Source organism: Hibiscus syriacus, unplaced genomic scaffold (assembly GCF_006381635.1).
Source record: "Hibiscus syriacus cultivar Baekdansim isolate YM2019G1 unplaced genomic scaffold, ASM638163v2 tig00111005_pilon, whole genome shotgun sequence".
NCBI lineage: Eukaryota > Viridiplantae > Streptophyta > Magnoliopsida > Malvales > Malvaceae > Hibiscus > Hibiscus syriacus.
Genome location: NW_024062949.1, coordinates 399565 through 425170, shown reverse-complemented (window position 1 = coordinate 425170; position 25606 = coordinate 399565). Strand labels below are relative to the sequence as shown.

At 33.0% G+C, this 25606-nt stretch overlaps 2 protein-coding genes across 2 annotated transcripts; both read right to left on the bottom strand.

Moving 5' to 3' along the window:
* Positions 1-447: 447 nt before the first annotated feature.
* On the bottom strand, positions 448-23095 carry LOC120149395 (probable E3 ubiquitin-protein ligase XERICO). Its single transcript, XM_039162194.1, has 4 exons — positions 22618-23095; positions 19908-19914; positions 18395-18405; positions 448-461 (listed from the first exon to the last, which is right to left on the bottom strand). The coding sequence occupies exon 1, from the start codon at positions 23047-23049 to the stop codon at positions 22624-22626; it is 426 nt and encodes a 141-aa protein (XP_039018125.1). The 5' UTR covers positions 23050-23095; the 3' UTR covers positions 448-461; positions 18395-18405; positions 19908-19914; positions 22618-22623.
* LOC120149394 (BTB/POZ domain-containing protein At1g67900-like) lies at positions 9525-12149 on the bottom strand. Its single transcript, XM_039162193.1, has 4 exons — positions 11801-12149; positions 11643-11712; positions 10296-11555; positions 9525-10211 (listed from the first exon to the last, which is right to left on the bottom strand). Exons 1-4 carry the CDS (start codon positions 11857-11859, stop codon positions 9711-9713), a joined length of 1890 nt encoding a protein of 629 aa, XP_039018124.1. The 5' UTR covers positions 11860-12149; the 3' UTR covers positions 9525-9710.
* Positions 23096-25606: the final 2511 nt, after the last annotated feature.

Sequence of the window (25606 nt, the reverse complement as noted above, 5' to 3'; positions counted from 1 at the left end):
AGAAAGAAATACGTAGTAAAGAGAAGTAAGGGTCGATTCCCAGGGACTTAGAAAATTTCCAAATTTCTGTTTGAATTTCTTAAACCAGGCGATATGTAATAAAGAAAATGGGGGGTTTTTTGATGAAAATGATTAAATAAGAAAAAGCAATTTAAAGTAAAAATAAATAAAATAGAGAATGTAAAGTTGAAAATAAATATGGTAAAAACAACCTCAAGCCTCTCTTTGACTCAATTTCTTTCAGATTATCGAATTATATTTTTCCTTCGGGAATCACGTCAGTTATTTTGTCTACAAGAGTAATCCTCGTGACTCTACTTTGTATACTGAATGCCAAAGGCAATCTTTGATTCCGGCTTCAGAAATTGACCAGATCAACATCAATTGTCGTAGCTCAATAACTGTTTAAGTTCGTGAAGACTGACTCAGATTGTTGTTTCAATAACTACTAATTCTGATCTCTATTCCCTCTTGGCAAGGCAATTTCGCCAAGTGTATTTCCAGGAAGTCGAATGTGATTTCAATAATTCGATCATTCCTCCCACACATTTAATTGCAACAATATCTTGACCAATGTTAATCTTTGATTTTGAAAACTATTTTAATTTTGAAAATAAGCTCAAGATTGAGAGAGATATTCTGAAGTTATTCAAGTGTTTTTCAATTCTCACGTTGGAATTGAGTCATCGCTTAAGCTCTCGACTTATGAGAAAATTAGATAAGCATGACAAAAGTTATATTTAACATGTTTAAAAATAAAACTTAAAATAAAATAAAAATGAAAACTTAAAAAGAAAAATAAATTAAATCTTACCCCAAGAGGGTATTTATAACCTCTAAAATCTTAGAGATAAACATATAAATTAAAAGAAAAATAATCATAAAGATAATTCCAAATGTTTTCTAAATTCAAACTTTAAAATTAAAAAAAAATCTCGTAAAATATCGTTGCCCGTCCACCTTCCAGAAGGTGCTGACTATATCTTCTAGAAAACTGCTATTGACTAGACCTTCTAGAAACTGTCACGTTAGACTGACATGCCTAGAGTTGTGCCCATGTCTTCATCCGTGACCAAATAATAAAAAAATGCAGAATGCACACTTTTTACTACTAAGTCTGGAAAATAAGATCATGCACGAAAATAAGCATAACATAAGTAAATCAGTAGTAATAAATCCATAAGATCGAAGATTTAACAAGAAAATATTATCGATTTAGAACACTCATCAAGGCCCTGAGTATTTTAACTCACACCTCTTGCTCTTGCATCGGTTGTCTCTTGGAGAAGATCCAATGTTGGTCGATCTTAATATGGTTGATTTCTGGGTGGTGGTGAAGGATCTGCCAGTGGGTTTTATTTCAGAACTGGTGGCCAAACAGTTTGGGAATTTCATTGGTACGTTTCTTGATTATGATGCGAATACGATCTCGTTGGGGGCATAGAGGAAGTCTTCGGATTCGTGTATGTATGGATGTCTGAAAACCGCTGAAAAGGAAGAAGAAATTTGCATCATCGACTGGTTTATTTTCTTATGCAAACTTTCAGTATGAGAAACTCAAATTATTTTGTTTTCTCTATGAAAAGTTTGGACATGGGGAGAACTTTTACCCACTTCGAATTTTACAAGAAAAAACTGATCTACCTAATTTATGGGATGTTTCTCTTCGTGCACCTGCAAGGAGAAGGGGTATAGCATCTAACCTGTTGTTGTGCGAAGATGATGTGAGTGGTGTTGGGGCATCTGGTCGTGCAGAGGGGGGAGAGAATGCTCAAATGACGTCAAAGGGGGAGACTGGTCGAACTAAAGATTGGGTGGCAAAAACTTTTAAGATAACAACAACTGATGTCTCCATGAGAGACAGGTTTGACGTTGCTATGACGACAGTATATGAGGAAAACCCTATGGACAAACATGAGACTGCAAAACGATTGAGGAGTAACCAGTCAACCTTGGTTGTGTCGGGTGAAAACTTGGCTGGTAATATTGAGATATCGATAGGTCTGCGAGTACAAACCGGCCGGACACAATGAAACTTCTAAGCTGGAATGTCCGAGGCTTGGGGATGCCTCGGACAATTCGTCATTCCAGCATTCTCTACATGATGCTAACCTCTCTGTAGTTTTTTTATAAAGACAAAGTTACAGAGATCGATGATGGAGAATGTCTGTAAATCTTGGGTTTTTTTGCATGATATTGAAGTAGATGTTGTTAGTACACAAACAAGTTTGTGTTTAGCTTGGTGGTCAGGGTATATTGTTCCTTTACTATTAGGATCTATGAAGCTCGTTTGATCAACCGAAAATGATCCAAGAATGGGTGAATAAGCTTTTTGTTATTTAAGGAGTAAGGGGTATAAGGATAGGAAAATTTGCACAATGATTTATAGTGGTTCGACTTATCAACCAATTTTACATCCACTACCTAAGCTCCTCATTTAGGATTTTCCAACAAATCCACTAATTTGTTCTTTCTTTTTCAATGTATGTGTCATTAAAACACTAATATTTATAAGAGAAAGAAAAATAAGATTGAAGAACTCTTCTATTGTATTTGATTGTTTGGATAGCTGTTGGTCACCTTCTTCAAGTGTCTTGAACTTGTTTTTATATGTTGAAATGAGTTACTAGTCGTTTCTAGCCATTTTGGAAGGTTTGGAGCCGTTGGAAGACTTTTTACACACAAAGTTTAGAAATTCTATGGATAGTTTCGAAACTCTTCGAAGAGCCATTGGAAAAACTTTACCATTGGACACAAAGTATCAAAACTTTAGGTAAAGTTTCAAAACTCTTGAGATAGTTTTTCCTATTTGCATCTTTAGCTTCCTTGTCATTTATCGGTCTAAATAAACGACACTTGTTTTTTAATAACTTAGTAAGTGGGGAGGGAATCATCAAGAAGTTCTTCATGAACCTTCATTAATGACAAGCAAGTCCCTAAAAATCCTCAGGTCTTAATAACATTTGTTGAAAACATTTTGATGTTTCGATATAACAAATTAAATTAAAAGAATTTTAATTTTGAAAAAGATTTTTCTAAGCATATTCGATATATTAAATCGAATATCAAAATATTACTCAAAGTATTTCAAAGTTCATTTTAAATCCTTACTCAAGTGTAAAATTAAGTTTTAATCTTAAAATAATTTCAAAATGATTTTACAAAATAATTTGAACCATTTTAAAGCTAAAAATTCCAGATTGCTCAGAGGGAACCGATTCCCCCAAGGGGGTACCGATTCCCCCTGAATGGTTTGGCTCCGAGAATTCCAGTATGCTCGGAGGGAACCGATTCCCCCTAGGGGTATCGATTCTCCCTTAAACGGTCGAAATATTTAAATTTTACATTTAGGGAACCGATTCCCCCCACGCTCTAAGCAGAAATATTAATTGTTTTCACACTTAAACGGCTACAATAGCTTCATTAATGATCCCAACGTTCAGAAGTGATTCAAGGAGCCATTGATCAATAACAATAAACAACAAGCAAATATAATCAAGAGAGAATCAAAGAGAAAGCATCAAACCTCAAGTTTGAGCATTTCAAGCCTATTTTTCATTCAATATTCATTTTTCTTTCAAGAACACTACTTGTACTCAATTGTATTCATTCTTGAGTGTTCTTTTCTTTGTTCTAGAATTGTGCAAATAATCTACCTTGTGAGGATTTCTTTGTAAGTTTGCAAATTTGTATTGTTCTCTTTGGTAGAGAGTGTTCTCAAGAATTTGGGGTATAATTCTTGAGGGTTTGTAAGGTTACTCTTTGTCCTCAAAAGAAAGAACAAATTAGTGAATTTGTTGGAAAATCCTTAGTGTGGATAGCTAAGGTAGTGGACGTAGACTTTGATTGAGAAAGTCGAACCACTCTAAATCGCTGTGCAATTACTTTCAATTTTCTGCAAAAGCTTCCACAAAAAATTTAATTGTCAATTCACCCCCTCTTAGCTGATTCCGTCAATCGATTAACTCAACAACATCCTTTGGATTTCCTATTCAATAATAACTTGTACTTCCTAGGGAACTACTCTTATTTCCTTTAGAAGAGTCTGAAAAAATTATACAAATATGTGCATTATGTTTTTCTTTTATCTTTAATAAACCAAAATATTAATAAGAAATATCACCACAACTGATCCAAGCATAACAAAAAAGACCTGATTCATTTAATACACAAATGTTACGAGAGCATTGTTTAACCCGAATGGCATTTCCTCAAACTCGTTTTAGTCACATTGGGTCTTAATAACCATTTTAGAAATGTCTATCTCTTAATTCCTCCTTAAAAAAAGTCTTTAAAAATTAATGAAAAAAATCATTTTAGTCCAAAAGTCAATTGTACCCTTAATGAATCTTAATATTTATCCTTATGCCATCATTTTTATCTCCATTTCAATATATTAAATAAATATAAAAATCACATTTACTAATTTTCACCTTTTCCCTTTCAATTTTTTTCAAAATTTCAATTTAATCACTTAAATTCCACTATTCCACTTCAACATGAAAAACCAACTTAATTCCACTGATCCACATCAAATTCTATCGATTGAAAAGATATGAATTTTTAACCGATGATAGATCAGAAATTTGGGCAGCAGATTATGCTCAAAACATATTCTGTAAGCTAGATTAGGAAATTCGTCATAAATTGTACAAGTTGAACTAGAAGAAGTTCCTTATATTGTTAGATTCATATTTGAGTCTAGTTTCTAATGGTACAAACATAATACTTATTAAGTGTCTAGATTAATACAAAATAATATTTCTTTGAAGGTAGTCCAAACTGTCAGAATATGAAATTGATGTAGATTATGCGATTTTGATGTTATAAGTGTTATGAAATTATATACAAGCTTAAAAGTTGATTTCTCACTTCTCCTTCATCCACCGTAAACACCCATTCAACACTTGATGCATGAAAACCATGACAAACCTATACCAAATGAAAGAAAATTTAATGGGGGATATTTTTCTATTCAACATTTTACTGCAAAAAAAATCAACTAAAATGATTAAAAAAATTGAAAAAGAAAAGCTTGCTCACCTTCCATGGACTATACACGGTTTGATGAAAAAGAAGAGAACTATTGACCATTCTATAAAAATATCTCTTAATTCCTCCTTAAAAAAGCCATTAAAAATAAATTAAAATCCATGAATCATGTCCATGAATCAGAGGTTTCAGATTTGCCAACCCCGTAAGCTATTGGCAATATCCCATTGTTAGCATCCATGGCTACTGCTAATAAGTTTACTCCAAGGTATCGACCTTTCAAATGTGCTCCGTCAACTATAATAACTGGGCGCATGCAAGTAATAAACGAACGAATCTACAAAATAATATACACAAGAAATATAATCATTTAAATGTGAAATGCATGTAACTAACAAAAATGAGTCAACAAAATTATATTTATTTACTAACCGTAGCACCAATGGCGATAAACAGCAACTCAAAGCGTCCATCTCTATCTGTTTTGATATGAGTTACCGACCCAGGATTTTTCAGCTTTAAATTGTGACAATAAGCCGGCAGTTGGGCAAACGATGCTTCTGGCGACCCCCTCAACAATTCCAAGGCATAACATTTGGCTCTCCAAGCTTGAGAATATGATATACTAATCTTGAACCGAGCATTCATGTCAGTCATAATTTCATGTCCCCGATATACCCTGCCATTCAAAAACATTAACTCAGCCAGAAAACCACCCAACACCTTTTTGTTTGCCTGTCTATGGTGAGGAAAAACTTGGGTTCTTGAACATGTATGTTTATCAATAAAAGTCCTAACTTGAAACATTTTGTAATCTTTTATTCTCTTTGCAATCATACGCCACGTACAGTTTTTGTCAATCATACACCTTGTTTCGAAACGATCTTTGCTTGATTTGTTAACTTTTAGTTGATAGCCATCTTCCACACATTTCGTATATAAAGCTATCTTCAAGTCTTCCTTTGTATCAAAACAATCATCTTTCTTGATACGAATAACTTTTGTGTAACAATCAACTGCTTTCTTTATCAACTCTTCTTCCGGTATCTGAAGTAATTCTGGCATATTCCAGTTATACGCCCGTGGCATTTTCTTTTCTTCGGGGACTTTTTCTTCTTCTTTTTCTTCTTCAGGATTATATAAATTACAGAATGGATGTTCAACATGTTCATTCACAGTCGTAACTTCCTCCTCATTATCATCAACATTACATTCTTCGGCAACGGCTGTTTCATCATCAAAATTCGGGTATTGACCAATATCAATATCATTACACGCATGGTCTGTTTCTTCTTCTGAAACATCATCAAAATCCGTGTATTGACCAATATCAAAGTCCGGATATTGACCAAGACCAAATTTCGAATACTGACTAGTACTCACAATTTTTTCTGTTGGCTCATCATCATCTAACTGGTCAATACGAAAACCGGAATTTGGTGCTGAAAGTTGATTGGGATTTGGATTAGAGAAAGGTTGTGGGTTTTGAGAAAAACTTAGTTGATTACTACCCGCTACTGACCCAACAATACTACTTCTAGGTTCAACAACATACAATGTAACATCATCTTGTGAAACCCTAATGTAAGCAATGAATCGTTCAACATATTCATTGTCGGTTAACAAATAAACTTTACCATTTCTCTGATAAGATAGCCTAAATCCACTTAGGGGCTCTAAATTCAATTTATTTGAAACACGTAGCATTAGAGTTTCATAAGTTAACTTTTGTAAAGACAATTTTAGTTGAAGATTCATGGGTAAAGGCATATATTGTAAAACACCATGAACATTATCCCATGACCCTCCAAAACACAAATCTATCCAAACATGATCAACATTAGATGATTTCATGGTTGTAAATTAATTTACTAAACAGACGAGCTGCGAAACTAAAACCTGTTGCCGGATTGGGAAGGATGTCGTTGGATATAGGAACGGATGTCGCCGGAGAGAGTGATAGATGGAGATGGAATGAGTTGCGATTTAGGGATTTAGTTTATGATTTCAGTGTTATATACCCAAAATTTCAGTGTTGTGATTTACAGATTCTCGTTGCGATTTACGGATTATCGTTGCGATTTACAGATTCTCGTTGCGATTTACGGATTATCGTTGCGATTTACGGATACGCGGTGCGATATACGGAAACGCGTTGCGATTTACCCATACGCGTTGCGATTTACGGATACACGTTGCGATTTATGTGTTCGCGTTGCGATTTTCATATTCGCGTTGCGATTTTGGAAAATCGCAATGCGAATTTGACTATCGCATTGCGATTTTCAAGAATCGCGTTGCGATTTTGGAAACTGATTTGCGATTCTGGGGATCGCGTTGCGATTTTTATTTCGCGTTGCGATTTTGTTGGTCATTTTGGCAAATCCAAAAAAAATTGGTTAAAATCGTATATTATAACTTTTTTTTGGTCACTGAGGCGATTTTCTCTTTACCCTATGCTATCCTTTATCTCCATTTTAGTAACATAAAATAAATATAAAAAATCACATTTTCTAATTTTCATCTTTGCCTTTTCAATTCTACCCTTAATGAATCTTAATATTTACCCTAACTACAATGAATGTAACAAAGGGTCGCGATCTCATTAGGGTGTGCTAACTCCAAAACTCCGTCTCAAGTTGAGTTGCAGACTGTAATCCACCTGCGTAAAATCGGAATCGTTAATAATCGATTTACACGAATAATTCATCAAACATTATATTAATTTATACTTCTAGATTTGATACTTCAAACTAAGGATTTATTATTAAATTATCGTATTGTTTACATTAACTTATGTCAGCTCGTGTAACATGAAACTCTTGACTTCGTCCCTGTAAATAGTAGCGTGAACTAGACGAAGGGGAAATGGGGCAGAAATTGGTAAGAAAAGATGGCAAAAAGGTAGTACACGAATACAACCCAAGTGTTCGAAGGATGTTACAATAATGGCGGTGTGGACAGGACAACCAAACTTGTCCCATCGGAGTACCAAGCGTCGCCAAAGATACCTATAATTAAATTTAGTGACGAATTTAGTAATATTTTTTTAGAGTTAATATATATATATATATTAATAATAAATTTTTTTATATATATGAACATGAATAAAATTATAAGATGAATGCTTTTAATAAATTAAATAAATAATATAAAAAGTAATAATTTCATACTCACTCTTAATTCTACGTACATCCATCACTTCTTACTTAATTCTACGTACATTCACCACTTCTTAGGGTGTGTTTGGTTGGGAGAATATGAGATTCCCATAGGAATGTAATTCACATTTCCCGTTTGGTTGGCCGGAAATGTCATTCCCGGTAATCTTACATTACCAATAGTGGATTTTTTGGGGTATATTACCAGAAATTTCATTACCTCTTTCCTTAGGTATTGTTGGATTACCGACGCTTTAGACTAAAATGCCCTTAATTTTTTTTTCCAAAAATATCCTTATTTTGTCATTGAATAATAAAAATTCTACGAATGTTAAATTACAAATTTATCCTTAAACTATTTTAGATTTACAAAAAATCTATAATTATAATTTTATATGAAGTTTAGGGGTTAAAATAAAATTTTACCCTTAAATTAAACCTTTTTATATTTTTAATTTTATAAAAAAATATATACATTTTATGAATTTAATTTTTTTAAAGAAAATATATAAATATTTTCCAACTTGTTAAAAAATAAATATATAATAAGGATAATTTGGTCAAATATACATTCTAATAATTTTTTATTCCTTTAATCAAACACGGTAATCTTACATTCCTGTTAAACCAACCAAACACAAAATACAACATTCCAGTAATCCTATTCCTTGATAATCTTAAATTCACATTAATAATCTTACATTCTGTAAACGAAACGTACCCGCCTTGTTGTTGTGTTTACGCTGCCACACATAAATCTTCTCAAGACACCTTTTTAATTCTCTACCTCGCACCAAACACGAGATAACTTTTTGTAATTTTGAGTAAATTATTCGTTTAATACATAAATTATTAATTTCGTTTTATTTTAGTATTTAATTTTTTAAATTTTTAAAATCATATTTAGATTTTATTTTTATTTCATTTTAGTATATCATTATTAAAAACATTAGTTTTTATTTGATTTTAATACATACGTCCAAAATTTAATGTTAAATTTTGTAAAAATTAAAAATTTAAGTATTAAAATAGATTAAAATTAATAATTTAGATACTAAACGTATTAAGTTTCTAATAATAACTATAAAATACTAAAATGAAATAAAAAATAAACGTTAAATATTATTTTAAAAAAATTAAAATTTAAATAATAAAATGAACCAAAACTTATAATTAAACTATTAAAAGTATAGTTTACCTTAATTTTCGTACCTGATAATCCCCACATAAGATTATTGGGATGTGGAGAGGGGTCGTCATCATGATCTAATCTCATGATTCAGATGCATGCTCAAGAATAATATATACATGAATGAGTTGAGAGAACAATCATTTCATCCATGCGAACAGCTAAGCTATGCAGATATATGGTTTCATTGAACCTATCTTCCCATTCCTAATCATTTCACTGATCCCATCATTATTTTCAGATAGGGTTAAGTCCCAGAATTTACCGTCATGTTATTTGTTTCTGAGCTAAAATTACAAGGCTTTTACTTAAATTACAGCAAGAAAATGAAGGAAAAGAAAACCTTTACCCTTTGAAACAAATTTCACTCAGTAGTTCTTTTCACTGCCACTTCTATTGATCGACAACAACTTACTGAACATTCTTTTAGGTCCCGTAGGTAAAGCACAGAAGGCCTTGAGCTTGGAATGTCTTCCCATTCCATCCGGATCCATGTTGTGTTCGTCAAAATCGTCGTCTTCGGCTAGCTTCATCCTTAGTGTTGAAGTTCTCGACCTGGGAGATTTAAGGCCCGAAACGCTCCATTGATCGTCGGCTCGAATGCTGGTAGTAGAGCTTAATGTCGCTGGAGGTTTTGATGGATCGATGTTGTGGGCAGCTAAAAGTGCCTTAATGTTGCTAGGGAGATTGGTCACTTTGCCCCCCGCCGTGGCGGCTCGAGCTTGTCCGAAGAAGAGGACTTGTACTACTACTCTTAGAGGCAGTTTTTCATTTTGTGCAGCGTGCATGCAGGCCTCGGCAGAGAGTTTTTTGCAATCGAGTATGCCGCACAGCCTTTTCCGTTCGGTCTTGTTTAGGTCCGGGTGTCCCTGCACATTCAAAAATAACAACTACAATGAGAACTGATAGATCAAGATCATGAAAAAGGCTACCGATTCAAGGGAGTTGGTTACCTTGAGATATATGTCAATAGCTCGGTAAAGATCATCGTGGTCGAGCCGTGAGAAATCCGGGATCGTCTTGGCGATTGCAACGAATTTCGACAGTGGTAAGTTTCTGTCTCTAGCGATCTCTTGAAGATATCCATCCACGATTTTGGCTACTTTTAGTTTGGAACTGTGTGATGCTGAAGAGGATCTCCTACTTTCCTGAAACTCGAAATCGATATTCTCGGCCGAACGGGACCTTCTTCTCCTTTCTAACCGCAGCTTCGATCTCGGGGGACTAGTCGGAGGACTCTGTCCTTGTAACATGAAGTTTTCCAAAATGGTGAGGACGATGTCTACGTCGTAAACGGTATCACTCGAGTACGATAGAGAAGGTATTAACAGATCGCCGACTCTTGCTTCCTCTACCTGAAGTGCTACTCTTCGAGCCAATTCCGCCTTCGAAGACGATGAAGCATTAAGAATGTTGGCTGCTTTCAAGAGCTTAAGTAGAAAACTGCAGGACACATCACCTTTCTCTGATGGGAGTAAACTCACTATTGATTCCAACAGCAGCCTGTGCTTTGAAGATACCTCATCAGCCGAGTCCGAATCGGATGTTCGTCCTCGGTTAGCCTTTACTTTCCGGGATATATTCGGCAGCCACCGAGATGCATATATTTGCAATGCTTCACCTATAAGATTAGAGGGTATTTTCCCACCTGATTTAACAGCAATCATGGTCCTCCAATAAAGGTCTATACCCAACTCAGCCATGTCCTCTGCCCACCAACCTTTGATCATCGGTTTATACCGCTGGCTCTCGGTTCCGGTACATGACATGTCGCTAAACCGTCTCGAATGACTATGCGACAAGCTCACCTTCGAAGGGTGTGACGAAACTTTCGACTCAATCGATTCTATGCATCTGTTAGTGATTCCAAGGTCTTCACACCACAAAGGAAAAGCCTTGGTGCTTTGTAATGTCACAATAGAGTCCCTCCACCCTTGTAAAATGCATGAATTGAAGAACACTTCAAGCTTGACAATCAAGTTACCCTTCTCGACATCTTCGGTCATCTGCAAATACTCAGCGGCGCAATAAGCCACCACGATGTTATACGCGCTGACCGTGATCGTGATACCGTAACAGAACTTGGCACAAAGCTCGAACGCCTCGGTTCCGCCGGGGAAATCGAGTAATTCGATTACTTGGTGCTGTGATGTTTCATGGGATATTTCATAGCACAACCTCTGCAACCGCAAACACTTGGACAACAGAGGAAACTGCATATGTAGAACGAATTCTCAAAGAATCAATTACTGCATCAAAAAAACAAGAACAGAGATTCAATAATTTAACAAAAATCTTACCTTGTGAAGCAGATATTTGGTTCCTTTAACTTCGATTATAAGATCACTCGGGACTTCACAATAAACAGTCCTGCATATCAAGAAAAATAAACCATCTTTCTCGAGAAAAAAAAAATCAAAGCTTTAACCCCGGTTTGATCGGTTCATGAGACTCATACCTTACTGACTCAGCTGTGTAGAAAGTGTCGGGCCGAGACCCGAGTTTCATAAACTTCATGACTCAGTTCTGGTGTTGTTTTCTGGAAAGAAACAGCTTCTTCTCTAACAACAAGCAAAAGATGATCTCCGACCAACCCAACAGACAAGACAACCCATTTGCCTGTAGGAAAATTTCCCAACTAGAAACCACCCCAAGAAAAGGGCTTTATATACTCTAGAAAAGTATACAAAAAGACCCTTCTTGTTTAGCAGATAAAACAAATAAACTGGAAAAGGAATGTACAATTATACCGGCGGAGATGATAAATCCAAGAAGAAAGAAAACACAAATAAAACTCTCTCTCTCTCACTCTCTCTCTCTCTGTTTCTCTGAGTTTTATATAGAGCACAATAGTTACAAAAATCCAAATGAAGAAGCTTGCAAGAGTTTTCAGTCAACTCCCATGCAGAATCTGATTTTGACATGCAAAACGAAGAATCAAAGATCAAGTAAAGAAACTCACCAAAGCTAGTTTACTTGAGGTACTGTAATTAGAAAGCATCAACATGAACATGAAAAAAATATTAAAATGTTTATTTTATATATTTGCAGCATAGAAAATAATAGGGTAAACTACATCAGATACCACTAAATTTAAATGTTGTATCTATTGTTTATACTATTTAACTTTTAATTTTATCAATTATAACATTAAACTTTATTTTTGTTTTAATTATATCACTGAACCGTTAAATCGTTAATAGAACGATGACGTGACTAACGACAATCGACATGATTAACTGTTGTCGACGTAGATATCTCATCAAAACAAAGTTATTTTAATTTGGATGTTAATGATTTAACGGTCTAATAATATAATTAAAACGAAAATTAAAATTTAGTGTTATAATTGATAAAATTGAAAAGTGGTATAGTTGACCCAAAAGAATATATGGTTTGAAGGGTCAATTTGGCAATGAGTCTTATGACCATGCGATGCCAGCGTGTAGTGAGAAAAGCGTGGTCCACTTCTCAATCATGATTGTTATAATGCAACACCATTTGTTTATTTTCCAACACTAATTTATAATGAAATATCATGCATTAAATTGAAAAAAATATTTTTTTATTAATATTAGTAATTACAAAGCATTATTTGCTTAAAATTTATCACACTCCTAATATTTTAATACCAAAATCCGTGACTTCAAAAAATAATAACAATAGATAGTTTGTTTCGTGCTTGTAAATTCGAATGCGTTTAAGTGTAGTACGGGTTGACGTTGAAAGTTTATGTTTTTCACTCCAATATCACTTAACAATTCTTTCCTCAAATTTAAGCCTAATGGTCCAATGATTGTTAGTATGAGCTAATGAGGGAATGAAATGTGTTAGCTTGGGCAGTTGACGGTCACCTTCAAAATCAGGTAAAACTTTCGAGATAATGTTCTGGAAAAAATTAATTCACGAGATAAAGCACTCCCAAGATTAATTGTTCAAATAAGGTGAAATCCACAGTGATGGACGTAGGTCGTCATGTCTTCCCGGCGAGCTACAAGAGATTGCATGTGCCATGCACGTCCCAACACGCTGGGCATCCGAGGCCATCCGACCGAGGCCATCCGAAAGCATCCGAGAACATCCGAGGCCCTCCGACCGAGCTATGCGAGGGCATCCGAGGGCAACCGAGCGAGCTATGCGAGGGAATCCGGGCAACCGAGCGAGGGTAGGTCGCCCGGAGTGCATGGCGACCTTGTAGCGGATTCCCTCGCATAGGATTCCCTCGCATAGCTCGCTCGGTTGCCCTCAGATGCCCTCGCATAGCTCGTTCGGATGGCCTCAGTCGGATGACCTCGGTCGGATGGCCTCGGATGCCCAACGTGTTGGGACGTGCATGGAACATGCAATCTCTTGTAGATCGCCGGGAAGACATGGCGACCTAGTAGGTCGCCCGGAAGGCATGGCGACCTACGGCCAACACTGTGAATCACCCTATTTGAGCAATTAATTTTGGGAGTGCATTAGCTCGTGAATTATTGACGTTGAAAGTTTATGTTTTTCACTCAAATATCACTTAACAATTCTTTCCTCAAATTTAAGCCTAATGGTCCAATGATTGTTAGTATGAGCTAATGAGGGAATGAAATGTGTTAGCTTGGGCAGTTGACGGTCACCTTCAAAACCATGTTTTTTGCATTGGATTCTTACTGGTATGACTTTTTTTTTCATTCTTTTGCAGCTTTTTTTCAAGTATTTTATTTTATTTTTTTTTCTTATGACAGGATTGGTGATCTTGAAATTTCAAGGGAAAGCAAAGGATAAAACGAGAGCATTGCATTGGAGAGAGGTAAAGTGTTGGTCGGGGTGCATAAATTGATGTCAACCCTACGTTAGATAATGGACGATCCACGAAGAAAGACTGCAATGGTCATATTTCTTTGTATGCTACCCAACAGCAGACAACACCCTCCTTGTGTAGGACCATCGTCCCACCCCACTTACTCAAAAGTTGAATTTTTGAGCTCCTCATTAAATGTCCTGTTGAAAATCTGAAATTTTATAATTGAATCATCACTGTTTCATTTGTTGTTTCTGGGATTTTCTTAGGCAAATCGAGTAACCTGACTGGTTCTGGTGATTTGCTGGTGAGCGAGTGCCGGAAGCTGGTGGTGGTGATATCGCTGTCTGTTGCCTGCTTCGGATTTTGTACGTATTGGTAGAAACGCACACGCACGACCCCAGAGCTTGGTTGTGGTCGGAATCTTGTTGTGTTTCGAGACTTAATGAAGTGTAAACTTCAGGGTTGCAGGGGGACCTCTTATCCAGTGGTGCGTGGTCACTACCAGCGGCCTCGGCCTTGACCCTGACCTTTTGCATGGGGAACCCCCCAAGTCACTTTCAGCTTTTCCAATGTGGTGTCCCTCCTCATTTACTGCCGGGATTCTATGTTCCAAACTGTTGATATGTATAAATTATCGTAAACGGTGATTAACCAAAGGGAAAGAGATAAATTCAAGAAAATGATTGTGAGGAAGAGAATTGGGTACTTTTAGAGGTGAAGGACCGGCATCCTTAGTCAATAGTCATGACCACTAACCATATGCTAAAGCAAAATGATGGCCTTTGAGCAGTTGATGTCTTTTGTTTAGTCAAATTATACGATAATTACTAAGTAAATAATATGATTACTGTGGTTAATGGACAAGTAGCAGCAATTAGTCAATGAACGACAGCGTTTTAATGCTTGAAAAAACACAAATTGCAGTTGTTAAATGATGGGATTTAGCTGCACAACTAACCCACCACCTTTCACATGCTTGTCAAAAGATTCGCTTGCAACGCATGGTAAAGGCAGGATGAGTTCGACACCTCAAAATTTGATTTCTCAGCTTTACCTCATTATTGAAAAGTGAAAGAACTCGAATTTAAAAAAGGATTAATTATAAAATAAATGTCTAAAATATAGCGTTTTTCACAAATAGGTGTCTAAACTATTTTTTGAACGTTACAAACGTCACCACTATAAGTACACGGGATATGTAACGTCTGTTAAAAAATTTCGTTAATAGACATGGGTCACGTTCAAGTAATTTTAAAAATAAAAATAATTATATTTATAAAAAAATATTTTTTTTTAAATTACAAAAAAGCCCTAAAAGCCCCAAATGCTAACCCTAATCCTAACTCCACCTCCGTTTCTAGCCACGACCACCGCCTTCGACACCTCCCTTGCAATCTTCGTAGTCGGATGACGTTGTGGAGTCGCGATGGTCACCATTTCATTGGGTATACAGGGTAGATTTTCTCGTAATTTCGTCCTGATTTTAGGGGTCTTCGGCTACTATTATGAAATTTGTTCGTTGGGTAACTAGTCTTTGGTGGAGCCACGACCAGGTGAAAGTCCAATCGACGACAATAGCGACGGTGGGAACATATATATAGACTAGATTTAGGGTTTTCAAAGTTTGGGAAGGTTTTAAAGATTTTTGAAAACTTTGGACTTTTTTAATATATATATATATATATATATGTATATGTATAATTTTAAGCTTTCTTACTTAAAATTTTCAAAATTGCCAGAGGACGACATATGTCATTTAATGGAAGAAATTAACGTCATTTACGATCTAGGAACATAAAGTGGTAACATTTGTAAAGTTAGGCACTGAGATCATTCAGAAAATAGTTTAGGCACATATTCGTCAAAAGTGTTATAGTTTGGACACTTATTTTATAATTAAGACTTGAAAACAAAAAAAAAATACAATTTAGCCCTTAAATTATACCCGTCTTCTCATTTTGGTACATAAAGTATCATTCCATTACATGGGTATTGATTTACTTGATTTTTCACTTCACCAATTAGTTGTGAATGCAAGCACATGGACTGAGGTTGACCCATCTTTTGATTTGTTGTTGTGAGTTCATATCAACTTTATTAAAGTGAGAACAAATACGTGTCATTCGACTCTTGATTTTAAGGTTTGATGTTTGAAATTGAAACTTTTCTTCTTCTTGATATCAATAGTTGCGTTATTCATAAGCAACATCCTTGATTTGTAGTTAAAAGTTTAAATGGAAGGCGAAAGGAAAAAGTTGAGCAAATTGGGTGCAAAAGTTGATCAAATGGTTATTTTTTATTTGATACAATTTCGAGTTTTAATACGCTATTTATTTATTGATAAAGATTATGAATTTCAGAAGTTATATTCGAAAATTGTCAGTTGAGATTTTCAAAAACACTATTTCAATTATCATTAGAGTTTTTAAGGAATCTACTCGTTTTGAACACATGAGTATCATAGCCTCCGAACTATTTACGATGCATAAATAATATTTCTTATATGCCCATACGATCTATCATAGTAAAAATTTGAGTTTTGGCAATTAAAAATTTTAGCCTATTAATCGATGAATAGTCATAATTATCATATATATATATATATGACATCATTAATTAATTTCATTATAATTATCTCTATGTCATGATTGAGGTTATTTCTCTCTAAAACTCTTCTTTCTTGACCTTGGAACAATCCACTCTCCCATGCTCCTAAAACCCACTAATTAACTATTATATTTGCTCTAGTCATGGTTCTCTATCCCAACCAAAAGGATGAACTACCAAAGGTCGACGCAATCCATTTTGTTCTCATCAACAAATATAAATTTATATTAAAAAAATTATGAACAAATAAAAAAATTACTATAATTAACAATAAATTATAAAAAAAAATGGAAATATTCAAACTCTATATACATATTATATAGTTGTACATATATAATTATATTTTCTAATGCCGCTTTAAAGAGATTTTAAGGATTAGATTAGTTGTTTCTTTATATCAACATTTGAACACGTTAGTTAATGCCACGTTTCTTTAATCTAAAGCTACATATTTTATAGTAAAATCTTTAGGTAAAATGCAGATTTTCCAAGTTAGGCCATTTTTTTTTTTGAAAGATGGTATTTTGTATTAAGAAAGATAACAAAGTACACCACCTTAAGAACCTCATTAAAAAAACCCATAATCATAAATGGAGGAAAAAGAGTATATATTGTGGTGGTAATAATCAAATACACATAACACTCTTACATGAATCAGACCGAACCTCCGCCCTTCGACAAGCCCCAAACTGATACATAATAACTACCACAAATAAGCCAACACTATGAATAGAGAACACACTAAGCAACAAACACAAACATCAAAGCCTATGCTAATAAACTAAAAGCACTACTAAAGCCATTACAAACCCCACTTTACTAAACTAAGGACAAACCAAGTTAGGCCACTTTAACAACCCCAATTGTCAAGATCCACTTATTTTTCATTCCAAAGTTGATTTCATGTCTACAAAATTTTACTAATCAAATTGTCTTCTTCATAGTAAGAAAGTAAAAGTTCTATAATGGCTCCTCTTAAGGTGTAAACGAGCCGAGTCGAGCTCAGCTCGAACTCGAAAAGTTTAAAACTGGGTTTGATTCGACTCGAAAACTCGCAAGTTAAAAATCATCAAACTCATCTTGAACTTGAAATAAAAAATTAAAGCTCGATTCAAACTCGAAAAGGTTTGAACTCAAAAACTTTTTAAGAGCTCAATTGAAGCTCAAGACTCGAACTCGATTTCGAGCTCGAATCTAAACCTACATAAAATCTTATATTGCGTTTAAAACATAAAAATAAGTTTCCCTTTAATCAACCAACAACAATACATTATAATGCAAATGTAGGAGCTATAAAAAATTAAAAAAAAAGATAGAAATAAAATTGCAAGACATTTAGGATAATTAATATAAGTTTGGAAGTGTTTAAAACTTAAAATATATTAAAAGTTTACAAAATAAGACAATATATCTAAATTTATAAAAAAAAAATGATAAATATGACAGTATATGTAATTTACAAAAAAAATATTGCATTTTTCATACAAAAGATGGCAACTGCATGTTAAATTTACTTACAAAAAATGACATTATCAAGTTAAGTTTACTTACAAAATATAACAACAACATGTTTACTTACAGAAAAATTACAACATGTCAAATTTACTTACAAAAGATAACAATATCTATGTTTACAAATAATGGCAGCAACATGTCCAAGTGCACAAAAATGACAACATACCCATAAATCACAATTTCATACATACCACATGTAGAAAAAGTAAAAGACAATAATTAATAATAAATTATTCTATAAAAAGCATAAAATTATCATAAATATGGAGTAAAAAAAATAAGCATATTCAAACATTAAACCTTTTAATTTGTCACATTATTGATTTTTTCAAAGGTACTGGATAATAATTTCTTTTGATTGTTTATCATTATTATGTAATAATTCGATCCACTTTTTTCAACAAAGCTTTTGACTTTTTTCTTCTCAAACTCATAAACTTTGAAGGAGTCACTTCTTATAATAACTCGAAAAACACTAATCTATTTTGGCATTCCTCGTTTCATCATCAAATTAAATCATTCCTCCTACACAATATTAAAAGGATGCTCATGCATTGTTATCCAATGAGTCATAGCCCTCCTCATCTTCAACATGTCAATTTTACCATCATGTAAAGCAGTAGCAAATCCAGATTGGTTTGCGTCGGGTCTTGAATTAGATAGTATTAAATTAATTAATTGTTGTTGTTGTTTAAAGAACATTGACTTCTTTATGCAAGTATCTAAAAGTCGTTTCAAATGAAAAGTGCTATTAGATTTCAAAATAGGAAGAGGATGTTTGCGATACTTACATCTTACTTTCTATTGTTTGTTTATGATTTCAGGTTCTAAGAAATCATCTCACACATTTGATCTTCTTGGTCTCTTAAAGGCTTGAAAAGGATTTTCAACCTCAACTTCTTTTGTTGTGGCGTCGATAGTAAATTCAGAAACTTCTATATTACACTTTTCATCTTCATTAAGAATATCATCTTCATTATGTTCATCGTCAACATTCACACACAAAATTTCAACTCTTTAAATACCAATAGGTGTTGAAGAACTTTGTGATTCACTGGACATATATGAAAATACAAATAAAAAATACAAATAAAAATCTAAAGGGATATTTGTTTAAGGATAAACAAACTCATAATAAATAATAAACAAATTATAACAAACTGAGTACATTATACTAATTATTATTATTATTATAATGATTCATAAATTCAAAAGTTATTCATAATATTTGTTCCCAGGATAAATAATAAACAGATAATAACAAACTCATAATAAATAATAAACAAACTCATAATTTCATTTAATCGTTTCTGGGTACATAAATCATTATTCACAACATACAATGAAATTTTGATCTTTACAAACTGAGTACATTATGCTACTTATTATTATTACAATAATTCGTAAATTTAAAAGTTAGGGGTTGTTTGTTTACTTCAGAATGATTAAGCGTTGAATGATTCAAATGTTGAATGATTCAGAGGCTCTGTATGAATTAGCTCTGAATGTGACATGTTGTTTGATAATGGCACTGAATCATTCAGAATGTACTTTGATGCTGAATCATTCAGCACTGTTTTACTGAATCAGTCAGCACTGAATCATTCAGAGGTGAGAAACAAACACGCTGAATGTTGAACGATTCAGTATTCAGCGCTGAATGATTCCATTCAGAGCCAAACAAACAACCCCTTAGTATCTAAAGGGTTGCAATAGATAGGCTAAACTTTATTTGTTTACTTTAATCCTATTTAATTATCTCAAGTCTCGAATTAAGTTTTACTAATAGTATTTACTTTATTCTCATTTAATTGTCCCAAGCCTCAACCTTTATACTAAAAAATACTTTTTTTTCTTAATCTAAATAATTATGTTCTTTATTTCTTCTTTAGAAATTTTCATTGGAAAAACTCAATTGGTACAAAGTAAAATTGTCCACTGGAGAATATATATATATATATATATATACATAACATTTGGCCATTGTAAAAAAATGGATCCTAAAAAAATAAATTACATTTGGTGGAAATGAAAATTGGGGATTTCAAATATAAAAAGAAAACTTACTGATGTATGAAGGCGGTCACTAGAGACGGTTGAATTAATTTAACTAACTTTATTTTAATTTAATATATTTAATTTATTAAAATAAAGTTAACCCTATATTAAAATAAATTGAATTTAAATTAAATAAAGTTAACCCTATATTAAAATAAAATAAAATAAAATTAATCCTCCAACTTAATCAGTGACGTGATATCATTCAATTGGTGGATTTAATTTATTAAAAATAAGACTAGATTGAAAGAATAAATAACTAACAGATATCAAATGTGTGATTATATTTAAATATTTAACGATAGATGATTCGTGATACCACATCTTAACTAAATAAAAACGAAAATAACTATATATTATATTTTTTGAAATTAATTAAAAAATAAGAAAAAATAAACATAAGTCGTGAATCATATAATTCAGCCTAATAAAAATATATAAGTAACGAAGATCAAGTGTAGGCCGGTGGTTGGGTTGGCCCAACGTTTTGCTAAACTAGACTTGTACAAGGTCAGGCCCTCCTTGAGCAATGCCTTCTGTGTTTGTTTGATACTGAATCTTTTATAAATGTCCAAATTGATCCCTCGCCGTTACAATGAGGAATGGGCTTCAAGAGTGGTGCATGATTTTCTTGGACACATTTGCTCGATTATGTTAAGGGTTTATTGCAAATTTCATCATCAATTTTTATTCTCTCTTATTTTGGTCATTAAAATTTTAAAAATTTCTATTAAATCTTTACACATTGAAATTTTTAACCACTCCATTTTCTAAGAAAATACTAAGGTGACGTTTGATTCGTTGGAATGTTAATGAGTGAATTAGAATCTGTTAAGGAATTGGAATCTGAAGGAATTGGAATCTGAATCTGAAACATGTTTGATTGGCAGGAAATTGAATTAGAATTCAATTTCATATTCTGTTTGGTTCGCAGACATGTCAGATGAATTTGATTTCAGTAATGTAAAATGACATAATTGCCCTTCTTATTTTTTTTTTGCTTAATTTTAGTTTATTTTATAACTTACATGTAGCAATATATTATAAAAATTTTAAAAATATTAAATTTTCATTTTATTGATTAATTATTTATTTCAATAAATTATAAAAATCATACTAATAAACATCATAAGTTAAAATCATCCCAATTAGGGATGGTCATGGGTCGGGTTTTTGGTCCACCCGACCCAACCCAAGAACAAGGGAACCTCCACCCGAGACTCGACCCGAACCGACCAAAATAAAGTTTCACCCGACCTGACCCGAATATATGAATTAGAAACCCGACCCGACCCGAAATAATAAAAAAATTATTTTTATTCAATAAAAATAGTGACTTAATTGAAAAAATTATATATAGAGGTGTAATATTGTAATTATTCCTAAATATATAATGTAAAATTATATTTTTTTGGGGTCGGGTCGAGTATTTTTCACCCTAAACTCGAACTCGACCTGAATATCACACTTAAAAAAAACCCAACCCGACCCGACCAAAATAAAATTTTACCCAACCCGACCCGAATATATGAATTAAAAACTCGACCCGACCCTAAATAATAATAAAAATTATTTTTATTCAATAAAAACAGTGATTTAATTAAAAAAAATTATATATAGAAGTGTATTATTATAATTATTCATAAATATATAAGGTACAATTATTTTTTTTCCATGTTGGGTCGGGTATTTTTCACCCTAAACCCGACCTGAATGTTACATTTAAAAAAACCTGATCCTACCCGAATATTACACTTAAAAAACCCGACCCGACCCGAATATTAAACTTAAAAAAAACTCGACCCAACCCGATCCCAAATTTTTTTTAAAAAATCCGACCCGAATATCAAAAGATTAATGAAGGTAGTATAGTCAAATTTCACATTCACTCATCCAAAAATTTCAATTTCATCATGTTATGGATAAAATATACTTTTCCTCACTTAATGGAATTAGATTTCAATTTTCCCTTTAAAAACTTAAACTAAACATGAAAAAGTGACAAAATTAGATTCTAATTCCCCTAATACTAATAGATTCTAACGAATCAAACGCCCTCTAATAATTTTCTCGGCTCTTCATCTTCCTATCGCATCATCTGCAGAATGCAGATAAGTACAAGTTCCTTTTATCCGGAAATTGTTTGAGAGAAAACGAGTCAATTCTTCCAACTATATAAGTACTGATGCAACCTGATATATCTGTGTACATGTAGAAATATGTATAGCCAAAGATTGTTTATAGTAGACATCAACTATCTATTCAGTAGTCGATTAAACATCGTTATTCGAATCTTCTAACAAGAAATCAAAAGAGAAATTCTAGTCAACAGATCGACAGAGAGGGCATGTACTGTGCTTGTTCCCGAACCATTTCTCCAAGCAACTTTTGTGGAAGAAATGTTTGCAGGACAACTCACTCACCTCCTCGTCTGCTTCGAAACCAGTCAAACACACACAGCAAGCCTCACTTTCAGGTACCGAACCTTCACGTGACGACGACGGCGAGCACCGGTCGTGGCACAAGGACTTGAACTGGGTTATTGATATCCTCCTCTCCTTTGCATTGTTCATCGTCTCTTCTACTTGGTTCCCATCCTCGATATCTAAATTCGAGGAAGAATATGAACCCAGGACTTGGAGTAAAGATCTGGCCATGTTTTTCAGCAGAGCCACCGAGAGAACCGTGTTCACTACCAGCACCGGAAGTACACCTTCGGCTGAGCTAGGGAAATTCGACAACCCCATGGTGTTGTGTTCTTTGTCCCACCAAAGCAAATAAGTTAAATAAATTAAAGAACAATAAAAAATTCCCAAAAGAACGGTTTCTTGGAAAGAATTTCAGATTTTCCAGCTGAGGAAGACAGAAGTATGAAACATGAACAAAGTTTGTTCCTCTGGAGCAACGTACGGGGACGAGTTTGATGAAATCATAAATATACACGAGGAATGGAAGAAACCAGTGTGCTAACCAGGGGGCTGGTTCACTCGGTACACGTGTGGGATTTGGGGAAGATGATAGGATTAATCATTGAATTAACAAATAAAAAATGGGTAGAAATATCAGGAACTGGGTTGTGCTGGCGTTTTCAGTCGAATGAACAGTGCTTAAAGGAGGGGTAGTTCTGCGGTGCGGCGCCTAAAAAACGGCTAATATACGGTGTGACCGGTTAAACAAGTGACCGGTTAATATTTATACCGGTTATGTTATATTATTAAACGGAAATATTATAAAGTACAATAACATACTAGGTAGCGCTTATATAATGTAATAGGTAGTGCTTATATTTACCTAATTTATAAGTAAACCGGTATATTTATACCGATAGTATTACAAATTTACCTATTACATTATATTATATTGAAAGTGTTCATACTTTTTATAAAAAGGATCGATACTTCTTTTAAAGTTATGTAATTTATGTTTCAATTTTTTGAATAGTGTTTCATGTTTTCCACCTACAATATTAATTTAATAATTTCATTTGCACAAAAAATTATTTGATTATTTGATATTTTATAAAATATTATTTAGAATTTTTAATTTAATAATAATATATATCGTAACGTAAAAAATAAATCATTAGACGCCTATAATTACTAAATTAAAATCTTAAAACTCACTCAAAAGATAACCTTAAATTAATGTTTTCAACAGTGAAAAAAGTATGGACACTTTTATAAAAAGGATAGACACTTTACAATATAACCACTACCTATTACATTATATAAACGATACCTATTACATTATATAAGCGCTACCTATTACATCATATTTTTACCTATTATATTGAAAGTGTCCATACTTTTTATAAAAAGGATCGATACTTCTTTTAAAGTTATGTAATTTATGTTTCAATTTTTTTAATAGTGTTTCATGTTTTCCACCTACAATATTAATTTAATAATTTCATTTGCACAAAAAATTATTTGATTTTTTGATATTTTATAAAATATTATTTAGAATTTTTAATTTAACAACATTAAATATATCGTAACGTAAAAAATAAATCATTAGACGCCTATAATTACTAAATTAAAATCTTAAAACTCACTCAAAAGATAACCTTAAATTAATGTTTTCCACAGTGAAAAAAGTATGGACACTTTTATAAAAAGGATGGACACTTTACAATATAACCACTACCTATTACATTATATAAACGATACCTATTACATTATATAAGCGCTACCTATTACATCATATTTTTACCTATTATATTGAAAGTGTCCATACCTTTTATAAAAAGGATCGATACTTCTTTTAAAGTTATGTAATTTATGTTTCAAATTTTTTAATAGTGTTTCATGTTTTCCACCTACAATATTAATTTAATAATTTCATTTGCACAAAAAATTATTTGATTTTTTGATATTTTATAAAATATTATTTAGAATTTTTAATTTAACAACATTAACCAAAGATAATAATAAATATGTAATATATATGTTTATTATTTTTAATTTAATAATAATATATACAACATCAAACACATTCCAAGCTATAAATTACAAGCTAAGGACACTTGAAGAAGCAAGAGAACAACTATCCAAGCAATCAAAAACGAGAAAATCCCAACATGATAACAACTGAACATATCATATCAATGTTCAAAATCAAGTTGTAGATTTTGATTTCCTTTTGCTTGGCATCATATGAGATTTGAATTTTGATTTCCTTTTGCTTGGCACCATATGAGCTTTGGATTTTGATGAGCATCGGAAGTATTTCAGACTTATGATTTGGGTGGTACTCAGAAGTATTTCGGACTTAGATTTTAGTTGCTATTTGTTTACCACCCAGATCATACGCCCGAAACGTTTCTGACGCTTTAAAGTTGACCAAAAAATACAATGGTCTGGATTTCCCTCGCGTTTAAACGTTAGAAAAAAACAATTGAAATTAGGAATAATCAATGATAACATGCATATTGGCTTGGGCTAATATTTATAGTGGAGCCGAAATATATATTGAAATTCAAACTCAAATTGAAATTTAAATTCAAACTCCAATTACATATGAAATGAATTTGAAATGCAGTGTTAAATTGAACATGAAAATTGCATAATTGATTCATACTGTTCAAGTAACATGCTTTATGAACCATCAAGCTAAAAGACAATATTGATTGAGTTCAAAGCTGAGTTGTGAGTTGATGGAGTTGTCACACTTGTCACATGGTTGGAATAAAGTAATTTGATGTAATAATTTTATTTGTACAAAAAATTATTTGATTGTTTTGATATTTTATAAAATAATATTTAGAATTTTTAATTTAATAATAATATATATCGTAACGTAAAA

What these genes read in the sequence shown, in the direction of transcription:
- LOC120149395 (XM_039162194.1), bottom strand. Translation starts at nt 23,049, where the DNA reads ATGGGGTTGTCGAATTTCCCTAGCTCAGCCGAAGGTGTACTTCCGGTG.
- LOC120149394 (XM_039162193.1), bottom strand. Translation starts at nt 11,859, where the DNA reads ATGAAGTTTATGAAACTCGGGTCTCGGCCCGACACTTTCTACACAGCT. An exon ending in CCAAATATCTGCTTCACAAG is followed by an intron (nt 11,556 to 11,642) that starts GTAAGATTTTTG and finishes CTACATATGCAG; the next exon opens with TTTCCTCTGTTGTCCAAGTG. An exon ending in CTATTGACATATATCTCAAG is followed by an intron (nt 10,212 to 10,295) that starts GTAACCAACTCC and finishes TTGAATGTGCAG; the next exon opens with GGACACCCGGACCTAAACAA.